This window comes from Corylus avellana, chromosome ca10 (genome assembly GCF_901000735.1).
Source record: "Corylus avellana chromosome ca10, CavTom2PMs-1.0".
In the NCBI taxonomy this organism is placed as follows: Eukaryota; Viridiplantae; Streptophyta; class Magnoliopsida; order Fagales; family Betulaceae; genus Corylus; species Corylus avellana.
In genome coordinates this window covers 7,841,807-7,854,814 of record NC_081550.1, presented here as the reverse complement: position 1 = coordinate 7,854,814, position 13,008 = coordinate 7,841,807, and the positions used below count along the sequence as shown (strand labels likewise).

The following is a 13,008-nucleotide window of genomic DNA, read 5'->3' as shown; positions in this document are numbered from 1 at the left end:
TATGTGCACTACAAGTTGTCCTTGTAATCACGGTTCTGGGCCTTTAACTGACTAGGTCTCCCATTTTCAAAAACTAGTGCTCGTTCCATATTTGTGACTGAATTATTGCCACTACTAGCCACCATAGCCGAGCTGTCCGTGTTCTGTGGTTTAAGCATCAGACCTCTTCTGCTTTCCTCACCTCGAATCAGTGCCACCACCTTATTAAAACACGGAACTTCATGCCTGCCTAGAATTTGAATCCTCACTTGATCAAATTCTAAATTAAGTCCAACAAGAAAATCATAGACTCTATCTTGCTCGATGAAATCCTTTAAAACAGCGGCATCTTCAAGACACTTGGTTTTTATCACTCTATAATGATCAAGTTCTTGCCACAAAGATTTCAATTGGTTGGCATATTCAGTAACAAATTTACTTCCTTATTTTGCTACAATCGTCTTCACCTTCACCTCATATAGTTGAGCCGCATCTCTAGCTTTCGAGTATGTCTGTTGAATCGCATCCCAAATATCCTTGGCAGTAGCCAAGAACATACATGTGTCACTAATCTCAGTAATCATAGAATTCCACAGCCACACCATAATCATGGAATCTTCTTCATCCCATGCTTCAAAATGAGGATCTCCTGGTTTCGGCCCCGTACCCATGAAATGGCTGATCTTTCCCTTTCCCTTCAGCATGGTGCGGGCAAGTTGAGACCATTTGAGGTAGTTTTTTCCATTCAGCCTATATGCTGCTTGGATATTTTGCAATTCTTCGGGTTGTTGGGATCAAACAATCTCCTCCGATTGTGCTGTAGCGGTCGTCTTTGCAGCCTCCGACATTCTTCACAAACAATGATCTCTTGGCGATTAAGGCCGATCACTCGAAACGGAAGCCACCAGCAATGAAGGCTGGCAAAGGTAGAACTAAGATCAGAAACTGCTCTAAGAAATTTCAGCAATGGAGGCTAAACAGAAAAAGTGCAAAAATACTCTGTTTTTGAACTAAAAACAGGGTAAAATAGAGTACAAAGAAGCAACAATATGGTCTTGGCAATGAAGGCCTGTGTGAAGAGATTTTTAATCCCAGAAAAGAGCCTAAAGCTCTAATACCATGACACAAACTGAGAAACACTTCGTGGATGAATTTTCTTCATTAATTTGAATAATACATAAAACGTTAGATATATACATCAACCCTAGCAGCAGAAAAGGAAAACTAATTAGGTTATTTCAGATCCCATGATTTATGGGATATTCTAACAAAATATGACATTAACCAAATCAGCCTAATTCTAGGAATACAGGCTGTTACAAAATTTCCTAAAATAGCTAACTATACACGTATAGAATACAAGCCATTAAACACGTTTTCCTACAGTAATAACTTTTATCTTTTTGCTAGTTTTAAATGGAACATTGACATTTTGTTAGTAATTTATGGAGGACATTAACACAATTGATGGTTTAAATGGGACATTGACAATCAGGTAGTAGCTTAAGGGGGGTATATGTACTTTTTCCTTTAAAATAAAAATGGTTAAAAGTTATCACCTTTTAGTATTTTGGGAAAAAGATGTAAACATCAACTCACATGATGCATGAAATATTTAGTTTACATTGTGTTCAAACCTTTTATGTTTTGATAGAGTCGTATTATTGTATGAATATAGGTATTTAGGTTTAATTTGTAGTATTTGCCAAGGAACAAACAATTGATTGACCCTGATGAATGAACGTTCGTCCGTTGGTGAACGAATGTTCGTATATCTAGGTGCAAACATTTGTTGCTTCTATAATAGGTTTATAAGGTTTTTAAAGTAGGATTAAGGTTTTTATCATATCATTAGGATTTACGTGTAAAGATTATGACTTTAACATATTTATATAATGTGATTGCAGTAACATAGAGCTAAGATTCAGACTATGTCTGTTTTATTTTTTGTCGTGAGCTTATTGAGTTTTTATAATATGTTTTAAGATTGCTTCAATGAACAAATGTTTATATATGATTTTCTTAAATAAGAAGAACAACACTTGCATCATATGACAACCTTGAGTCGTATGCTACTATTATATGAGCTTGAACATATGGTCACAGAGGCTTATGTTTATGTTTTGCCTTAGATCTAATGGTTGTGTAATACCCTATCACATTGAGACACAATATTGTCCACTAATTTACAAAACTTGAACAATATTATTGTCATGATTTTTCTGGTTACAATTAGTAGGTTTACACCAATAAAAGTGATTAATAGCCAATTTGTTGTTTCCATTTATTTAGATATAAAAACTAATGAAGTAATTTTAAGTAGGTTAAAAGATAATTTTATACCAATCGCCCAACAATTATATTAGATTAATGGGGAAAATGCAGTTTGCCCCCCTGAAGTTTCAGGAGTTTTTCAATTTTAACCCTAAATTTCAAAAATTGGCAATCTACCCCCCCTGAAGTTTAAAAAATTGGCAATTTAAACCTTCCGTTTAATTTTTCTGTTAAATTGGACAGAAATTTTTTTAAAAAAGCTTGAGAGTAATGATGTAATTTCATAGATTTCCGTCCATTTTGACAGAAAAATTAAATAGATGGTATAAATTGCCAATTTTTGAAACTTCAGAGGAGTAGATTGCCAATTTTTGAACTTTAGGGTTAAAATTAAAAAACTCCTGAAACTTCAGGGAGGTAAACTGCATTTTTTCCTAGATTAATTAACTAGTAGTACTTAAACTTATTGATCATTTTGGGCCAATTTAAATCTTGGTAATTGACCACTGTAGCCGAAGAGGAAAGATCCCTCTCCACAACAAAAAAAGGAAAATGAGAAATACAAAATAAATAAAAATGAAAGCCTTTATTTTTTGGATTATATTTTACCAAAACACTTTCCCATTAGGATTAGTAATTATCTTCTTTTACTTAACCGACTAGTTAATTCTCCATTTAGGAATCTTCATTTCTTATAAATAGGGACTTTATCATCCTTTGTCTTCATAGCCTTTTTATTTTTTATTTTATTTTATTTTATTTTATCTCTCTTTCTCATTTGTTAGAATTAATTTTACATGCTCCCCTTGAAAGGAAAGCAACGAAGCTCCTAGTTAGGGCCCTCTTTTTTTCTCTCTCTCATCTTGCCCTTTCCACTGTTCGGTCACCGTAATAGATCGAGAAGAAGGAAGAAGTGAATATGGGTTACTTGACGATGAAACATTTCAAGGGTATGTAGATCTCAAGTGGCTGCCTCATGAATTATTTAATTGTTGTTGCTGAAGTTGCTGCTATTCAGTTTGAAGAAGAAAAGGCAAATGTTCTAAGTAAGAAAGATTGATCAAGGAAAAGGTTATAAAGAAACCCATGACCATGCCTATGGACAGCCCAAGGAAACAAGGGTTTGACGAAGAAAAGATCATGATTTCTGCTTTCTTAGCCCAAAGGCCAAAGAATGGTTTGTAGGGAATCTATGGTAGTGGAAAGGGGGAGATCGATTTCAAGATAAACCAAAAGAAGTCTAAATATAATAACAAAAAACCTACTGCCGGTATGAGATCGGAGAAGAGGTAGAAATTTGATTTGCCCCCCTTTCCAAACCCACCACCGGACATGCCTAAGGAAGTCAAGAATCATATAAAGGTAGTAGATGGATTATAGGTGTTTATGGAACCGGCCGGTTATTGCATAACCGGTTAATCGGGTACCCGGTTACCAATTCCAGTTGTTCAAAATTAATAACCAGGTACCCCGGTCCGGTTGCCGGGGACAATAACTGATAACCGGGATCGGGTTGACACCCTTACTCAGAGCACATTAACAAATAAAGACATTTCATTTCTAGATGTGTAAGTTTCCTAAGAGTATAATATTCTTACACAATTAATTAGTGGATGGTCTGCCCTCTAATTGGGGAGCCTCCCATTTGAATTAGAGGATGCCACATGTTTAAAAAGAGTATATGTGGCGAAAAAATATGTAATTAGGTGAATGTTATTTTTGTCTTTTTGCTGATCTTGAAAAAAATATTGACATTTGGTTAGTAATTTAAAAAATAAAAATAAAAATGGATGATAGTTAGAGTCTTTTAGAGAGAAGGGTTGAAGTTCTTTTTAGGAATATTTATTTTCGATTAATAGAAAAGCATAATAATAGACGACCAAAATAACCCTCGACAAAAATCTAAATAACACTTCTTTATTTTCAACTCAGCCCCCCTCCACCGCCATCGCATTTTAATCCCCATATTCATCGTCGTCGACCAAGGAGAGAGAAAGTTGCTTCTTTCGGCAAATTGGTGTTCCCAGGGTTTGTTGCGGAGAGAGAAGAGAAAGCAGGAAAGCATCGGTTGCTGAAGCTTTTGAGATGGGGAAGAACGAGAAGACAGGGCTGGGGAGGGCTCTGGTGAGGCAGCACAACCAGCTGATCCAGCAGTCCAAGGAGAAGGGCAGCAGCTACAGGGCCCAGCAAAAGAAGGTTCTGGAATCGTTCACGGAGGTCAGCGACATCGAAGCCGTCATCGAGCAGGCTGAGGAGGCCGACCGCGCCTTCTCCCTCGACCACCCCGTCCCCAACCTCCTCATCAGCCTGTGCGTTTCTACTCTTCACAATCCCCCTCTATTATCATCGTTCCTGTTATTGCTTTCTTTTTCTTTGAGTTTTGTCTAGTCGAAATACCGAATTTAATTGATGATTTTTGTTTTCTTCTTTCAAATATTGATTACTTACATATTTGGGAAAGTGCAATTAGGCCTTCAAAATTGGTGGTTGCCTTAGGAATTTGGTGTTGCTGTTTCACTTTTCATTCAAATGGGGAAAAAAATTAACTCTAATAATGTCATATTAGTTCTAGTGTTGAATGTTACAAGCATACATTGCGAAGCCGAATGGGAATGCAAAGAACAATGATTTCGATAGAACATCTTGTTAAGTGAGATAGGTTGGTCATAGACAATAAATTTGCTTCATATCTTTTAGTTTCAGAAATTTTACATTTCGAAGCATGTCTTTTCTAATGATTTCCTTTTTGTTCTGTTCCTTGCGACTTGGAAACTTTTTAAGCTCACCCATTTGTTATATTTGCAATTGATTTTTCTCTGATGCCTGTTGTGTGGGTGTAGGGATGCAAAAACTAGCACCAGTGACATGACGCCCGAGCAAAGGAGAGAGCAACAGAAGATAGAGGAGATGCTGCATGCCACCAGTCTCCGAGTTCCACGGAGGCATGTGTTTCTTCCCTTACCAAGTTTAAGTTTAATCGAGCATTATTTGTTGAATTAGTCGAAAAGTTTATCCTTTTTCCGCAGGCCACCATGGAATGCCAGAATGTCTGTGGAGGAGCTTGACACAAATGAAAGAAAATCTTTCTTAGCATGGCGCCGAAGCCTTGCAAGGTTAGGATATGTATCATGAAGTTATAATGTCTGTTAATGTGGACACCAACACACTTGCACACATGCAATCAGAAAAATGAGTATCAAGATATTTGTTCCTATATACCACATTTTATGATGAAATGGGGGAAACATTCACTAAAAATGAGTATCAAGATATTGGGTGGGTGGTTTTTTAATTGATCAATCTACATCTTTTTATTTTACTAGAAAATTAGTTTGGGAAGTAAACTCAAAGGTTGCTGTTTTCTTTTGCACGGTGTCTTTGTGTATACTCCCGGTGGACTTAGGAGCGCCCCACGCTTTTTATTTATGCACTTGATTAACTATCAAAAAGTAAACTAAAAGGCTGTGTTGCATTGGGTGACCCAACTCATAATTTCAGTTAAATTCTCCCTTTGTTTTTTGTTAGAGGAGTGAGTATTAATTATGAAAAAAGATACATAAAAAAGAAGAAGGTAAAAGCAGAAAGCTGGACAGGGATTATAACGACAATTTGCATGTCTGGCAAGACTAGCAGACAGGTCAATTAAGCTCAACATGCCTGTAGTCGTTGGAACTTAAAGATAGAGGAGAACAAAACTCAAGATAACCACAAAGCAATGAAATTGCTCCACTCATGTTTCCATATGGTGACTGCATCTTGAAGGCCTATTTGTGGGGAAGGGACATCTACTGAGCTAAAAGCGTATTATTCCAAGGCTAGGAACTTCGTGAAGACCTTGGCTTTAGTAAGCAAGTAGCAGAATACCTGTTAATAAAAAGACATACATGATGGCATTAAAAATTACTAACATGACAAGTGATATTTTCCCTTTTTTTTACCTCTTTGAGATCATTGGAAAGTGAATAAGAATTTCAAATAATTGATTTTGTAAACATTTTCATGCTTACAAACAAATGCGAAAAGTTGAAAAGATTGAGAGATGTTTCTACATCCAATTTTACGAAGGATGAAGAATCCTAATGATGTTTAACAACAACTAAGAAGTTTTATAGCTAAACAATGATGCTTGTGGGACAAATGCAAAAAGTTGAAAAGATTGAGAGATGATTCTACATCCATTGTTGGGAGGAATGAATGATTCTACATCTCCGGGGGTTGTTTTGAGGATGTTTGGGTGGGTTTGCTGGGGTTTTTCTATGGGTTAGCTTTGGCTACCCTTTGTATACTCCCTGTGTAATTAGGGGCGCCACACACTTTTCTCTCTCTTTAATAAAACTTCTTATTACTTATAAAAAAAAAAGAATGAAGAATCCTAATGGTGTTTAACAACAACTAAGAAGTTTTATCATGGATTTTGGGCTTGTGGGTGCTCCCTGTGTATACAGCCTGTATACTTAGGGGGCACCTTACGCTTTTTTAATAATTTTTACATTACTTATAAAAAAAACAATTAGGCGATAGCAAAATTATAACTGTATTCTAATTAAATAAAAAAATTATATAGAACCATAATCTATTAACAAAAAGATAATAATCAAGAAATTGCAAAGCCTATACTAGCGTGTAATTAAATAGACAATCAACGGTGAAGTTTTATCTTTCATGTAGTGTGTAGAAAAAACATAAGCAATGATCATTTTCATTTTAGTTAAAGCTTTGGTAGATAAAATATACTAAAAGAGATATTTAGATATACACATATATGCATTTATACACATAACTTGAGAAAGGCATGTCATGGTGATGGATTGGTGCTGGATGTGAAAGAAATGTGGGGAGACCATAAATCATCTTTTGCTCCATTGTGCAGTGGGTGGATTTTGGTTTAGAATGGGTCATGCCCCAAGGGGTGGTGGAGTTGTTGACTAACTGGAGAGGTCAGTGTGGAAGCCGCTGTAATTTAGATGCCTGGAGGTTGGCTCATTTGTGCTTTAATGTGGTGTATTTTGAGGGAGCATAATGCTCATAATTTCAAAGATTCTGAGAGATCGGTGTTAAGAGTTAAAAACTATTATGTTCAAATCTTTTTATTTTTGGGTGGTGGCTAACACTAGTTCTCATTTTTCTAGTGTCTTAGATTTTCTGGATTCGTGTTCTTCTACTTTTCCCTAGTTGGTGATCCCTCTTGTATATTTCTTGTTTACTTGGGTTGCTCCCCTTTTCGCTTTCTAGTAAGATGAATATATATATATATATATATATATATATATATATATATATATATATGAAGATGAAACAAAAGGAATTCCTAATATCCTTGAACTATTGAAACTTATTACAACTTAATGTGGATAATATCCATTATCCAATGGACTTGAAACTAAAACATTGATCTTATGGTACACTACAACGTGATTTTTTCTTCCAACCAAATATAATATCCGAAGTTAAAAGAAGAACATTGGTTCTTTTAGGTAGTGTAAAATAACTAGTATTATAAATTCATTAGGATTTTTGCAAAATAGTTCTGAATAAAGTAATATCAGGAAACAATAGTGTTTTGATCTCTTTCTCTTACTTTGATGTTGTGATACATGGAGGAATCTTAGGTCCTGCCGGTCTAAGGCCTTTGTTTTCAATGTATGTAATAATTTTTTTTTTTTTTTTGATAAGTAATAAACCAATCTCAATGTATCTAATAAAATTAGATGGCAGACTGACAATGCATCATAGGGGGGATATTGGTGGGTATGAAACACTCTTTAAAATAAAAATAATGCAGTCGTGGGAAACTGGCTTTGATTTTATAGGTTAGTTTTGCTTTTCATTTCCAGATTATTTTGCAAACTGTCACTAAATTGGGGATTTTGAGTTCTGAAGCCTTTTGAGTTCAAATAAAAGTTCACATACTGATAGATTTTTTAAGTGTGGCTTTTCAGATTTTCATTATTTATGTCTTTGTGCTATTGGTTGGTTGATAAGTCATTTTGGACTCATATATATCATGAGGGGTAATTGTCTTTTTTTTTTTTTTTTTTTTTTTTGTGATTAGTATGATGGGTAATATAATTGTTCTGATTTATGTACTTAGCATTCTTATAGCAATGTATTTGCTTCAGACTTGAGGAGAATGAGAAGCTTGTTCTTACTCCTTTTGAGAAGAATCTGGATATCTGGAGACAGTTGTGGCGGGTGCTCGAACGCAGTGATCTGGTAATGCTATGTTGTCTTTAAGGATGTGACATAAAAAATTCTCATTTTACAATAGGAAAACAATTTATTTGTAGTGTTCTAATTGTTGAGCTGTAATACTGTAGGCTACAGATATATGCATGAACATCCCAAAGCAGTTAGTCCAACTGATTTCCCTTAATGGTCTGGAAAACAAAAGTGTAGATACCTTAAATGCTTAGCTTTTCCATCAGTTGATGAATGTAGATATTTGGAGGAGCATCCTTCTTAGAAGTTTGAAGATGCTTTTACAGAGTGCAGAAACAAAAAACAAAAAAAAAAGCTTTATACTCCAGATAAATTAATTTAAAGTTCCTTTCAATTATCAACCACATTATAAACATTATTAGCTTTTCAAAGTTTAACCAACTTCAGCATCTTAGAGTATTATGAATTTCCAAAAACTGCCTAATGAAGAATATGCATGAGAGAGGGATCCATGAGTATAAATTGCTGTTCGTGTCTTTGCACGTTTCTGGTCATATATTCTCAGACTATCAAATGGCCCTGGAAGTATCCTGGACATGTAAGCAAAGCCGTGCACAGCGCATATTGTTTTTGGTTTATCTGTTACTCAACTGCCTTGGTAGTTGTATGTGGTATCACCTTTACATTTTGATTGACTTTCCACATTGCTTTCTTAATGGTTCAGATGTCAAAAGGTACTACAAGACGTTAACAGGGATATTTCATTGTTAAATGGAATTGGTTAATTATTAGTAATAAAGACCACCCCTGCATTACTGCATTTAGTTGGGGTTGTAATTGAAATAGTATTTCTCAACCACCATTGGAAACACTATTGCTCTGTGCATGAAAATCTTCCTGGGCTAAAGCAAATTATTTTGATTATTTTCTTACTCTATTAAACAGATATGTTTGCATCAAGGCAGTAAATAATTTCATAACATGCCAGAATACTACTTATCATATATATATATATATATTCTGCTCTTCCTACATTAGTATTAAGATTTTTGATAAGTGCTTATCAACTTATCAAAAATATTTGTCCTAAGCTATATGATTGACCTTGGTTTAATGCTGATTTCATTCTGTCGTTTTCAGCTTGTAATGGTTGTTGATGCTCGAGACCCACTGTTCTACCGCTGTCTTGATCTGGAGGTAATGCTTTCTTTCTCTTGTTTAGAAAATAATCCATCGGACATGATCTGGTCCTCACTGTGCCTTTTTTTTTCTTCTTCAAATATGATCTCTCTCCTAGACTTGAGATAACCTTAAGCAAATCTTAGATATTTTCTTGAAAAAAAATTCTATGGCTCAAGCACACACTATCTTGACAGTTCAAAGTTTATTTATTAAAAAGATGGGGGATGACGGCTACTCCGAGGTAGTGCTAAGTGCGAAGGGACTCACTCCCACTCTGGGAATCTCCTTTGGGGGGAATGAGAAAAGGTTTCTGGATCTGCTGACTTTCCTTGAAGAGGGACAACGTCGTGAGGTTGTGGGTTCTGCTTCTACTCTGAAGGGGAGGAGAGAGCTTAAAAATTTGGAATGTTTATTAACTTTGATGCTTGAGGCAATGGTTCTAGCCGGGGTAAAGGCTGGGCTATTATGCGGGTTTAGGGCTTCTGTGTGGTTTTAGGGTTTCTTTTGTGGGTGTCGTGGTGCTTCTCCTTTTTTTGGGTTTTTTTTTTTTTTTTTTTTTGGCTTTGCTGTTCCTTGTGTATACTCTATGTGTACTTAGGGGCACCTCACACTTTTTTAATGATATTTGCTTGATTACCTAAAAAAAAGAAGTTAATAAAAAGATGAGTCTTTACGGTCTTGATCAAGTTTTGCGCCAAGTAGGGGTAGCAGCCGGGTATTTTTATTTGGGGGAGTAAAGAAAGGTATTGTGGCTTTGTTAAACAGATAATCAGCAATGGTTAGAATCTTTCAGAACATCCAAATTGCTCTAGAATATCAGTTTCATTCTAGAAACCTTTTTAAATCTTGATACCAGTTATTTTAGATAGAATGAATATGTTTGTATGGAACATGACGAAACAAAAGGAAAGATTAATTTCATTCAGATTTTTAATTAACTCTACTAACATTTTGGTTTGAGAAATAGATTTGTTAATTCAGTCACTCCCTCTCTCCCTCCCTATATTCTTCTAGAACATATCACGGAACATACAGAAGACACTACAATTTGTTAAACAAGTCTCTGTTTTGAGTAGAGTGTAGCTTCGTTTTCAAATACATTAGGATTTGTTGAACTGGGAGTATTCTTTTATGTGGGTTGGGTGGCCGTCTGATTATGTAACAAATTACTGGAAGGGAGGCAGAATGGGGTGCTGATATGTTGCTCGAGGAGGCTAGTTCTATAAGTAGGGAGCACATCAAAATCTTGATAACTTTGGCTAGAGGGGGATGCCGGGGTGGTGTTGGTGCAATTTGGCTCTACCATTTATTCCAAGGAGTAATACCATCCTGTACTAGACAACTTTCTTTTAACCTCTTTCTCCTCTCAATTTTTTCCCCGCCTAATTAATGAATTCTCAATGATCGTTTGAAATGCTTCTCATATAAACTGTTTGCACATTTTCATGAATCATGATTAATAAATGTTGTGAGTTGGTTTATGTAGTGAAGAACTTGGACTTGTTTCCGGTGGTACAATTCATTTTTGTGATGCTTTAATGTAATTTCACAGTGGAGGGATCTAACTTCTATTTGTACTCAGAGAACTAAGAGATGAAAAAAAATGCCTGGACATATCTATGTCATCTGTGAATAAACTCCTACAAAACATAATTACTTCCTCCTTTTTCACTTGATGATTTCATGACTGCATATCAATATGGGCATGACATTGAATTTCTTTGAATGCAGGCATATGCACGAGAGATTGATGAGCACAAACGGACATTGCTTCTTGTTAATAAGGCAGATCTCTTACCATTTTCTGTCAGGTTAGTATATCTACTTTGTCGAGTCTTTGCTGTGGCAAATCAATTCTTCAGGTTTTAACCTGTTAAAACTTTCATTGATTGGCTTTGCCTGCAGGGAGAAATGGGCTGAATACTTTCGCCTTAATGAGATTCTCTTCGTGTTCTGGTCAGCTAAAGCTGCTTCTGCTGCTCTTGAAGGGAAATGGTTTAGTGATGAGCAGAAGATGGATAATCCTGATACAAAAATATATGGAAGGGATGAGCTTTTGGCCCGTTTACAGTGGGAAGCAGAAGAGATAGTGACGAGGAGGGGGAAATCGGGCTCATCTAATGTTCAGTCTCCTGGTGGAAATGCTGCAGAAAGTTCTGCATCAAAGAATGTAGTTGTGGGATTTGTTGGCTATCCTAATGTGGGGAAGAGCTCAACAATTAATGCTTTGGTGGGCCAGAAGCGGACTGGCGTCACCTCTACTCCAGGGAAGACTAAGCATTTCCAAACATTGATTATGTCTGATGAGCTGACCCTATGTGACTGCCCCGGATTAGTGTTTCCATCCTTCTCAAGCTCGAGATATGAAATGATTGCTTCTGGGGTGTTGCCTATTGATCGGATGACTGAGCACAGGGAGGCTGTGCAGATAGTAGCCGATCGAGTTCCTAGGCATGTCATTGAGGATGTGTACAACATCAAGCTGCCAAAACCAAAGCCATATGAGCCACAGACCCGACCCCCTCTGGCATCTGAACTATTAAGAACTTATTGTGCCTCTCGTGGGTATGTTGCCTCTAGTGGACTGCCTGATGAAACTAGAGCTGCCCGCCAGATTTTGAAGGATTACATTGATGGGAAGTTGCGCCACTATGAAATGCCCCCCGGAATCTCCGATGAGGAAGTTGGTTCAGAAAATGGTGTAGAACCGAGCTCGTTTGAAGAACATGATTCAGATTCATCTGATGTTGAAAACACTGAAGATGTTCAAAGTGAAGATGCACCTATTCTTGAGCATGTGCTGGATGATCTCAATTCTTTTGATATGGCTAATGGCCTTGCTTCCAAAAGGGTGACAGTTAAGAAGCCTAAGGCACCTCATAAACAACACAAGAAGCCTCAGAGGAAAAAGGATCGCTCGTGGAGGGTTGGAAATGATGATGGTGATGGAATGCCAGTAGTAAGAGTCTATCAGAAGCCAATGAATACAGGTCCTGTAAAAGTTGGGTGAGAATCGTTTTTGTTTTTTGTACTGTTTGTCTATTTGTAACAGCAATTTCTAGCCTGCATATGGTAATGCATATATGGACTATTTCATCTTGGGAAGGAAAATATCAGTTATGACTTCATAGATGCATTATACCTCAAAAATTATTATCAGAGCTCTTTACAATTACTTATATTTGCATTCATAATTCACCTACCCAATATAACATCTTATTTAGGCACCTAATGTGCAATTTGATATATACACACCCTTATAATTCATGCACCAAATATGTGACTTGATTTTCTTCATTTATGTTGTAGTGTTATTAGATTGGTTTTGATACCGTTTGAGCTATGTTGTACGGGAAAAATATAATTAAAATTTGTGATACTCTAGATTGTAAAAGTTAAATCTCATATTAGATG

The 13,008-nt window shown here is 36.2% G+C and overlaps 1 protein-coding gene across 1 annotated transcript; it reads left to right on the top strand.

Moving 5' to 3' along the window:
* The first annotated feature begins 4,169 nt into the window (after positions 1–4,169).
* Positions 4,170–12,747, top strand: LOC132164119 (GTPase LSG1-2-like). The gene is made up of 7 exons (XM_059574543.1): positions 4,170–4,562; positions 5,094–5,195; positions 5,280–5,366; positions 8,373–8,466; positions 9,553–9,609; positions 11,326–11,405; positions 11,500–12,747. Exons 1-7 carry the CDS (start codon positions 4,339–4,341, stop codon positions 12,602–12,604), a joined length of 1,749 nt encoding a protein of 582 aa, XP_059430526.1. The 5' UTR covers positions 4,170–4,338; the 3' UTR covers positions 12,605–12,747.
* The last annotated feature ends 261 nt before the right edge of the window (positions 12,748–13,008 follow it).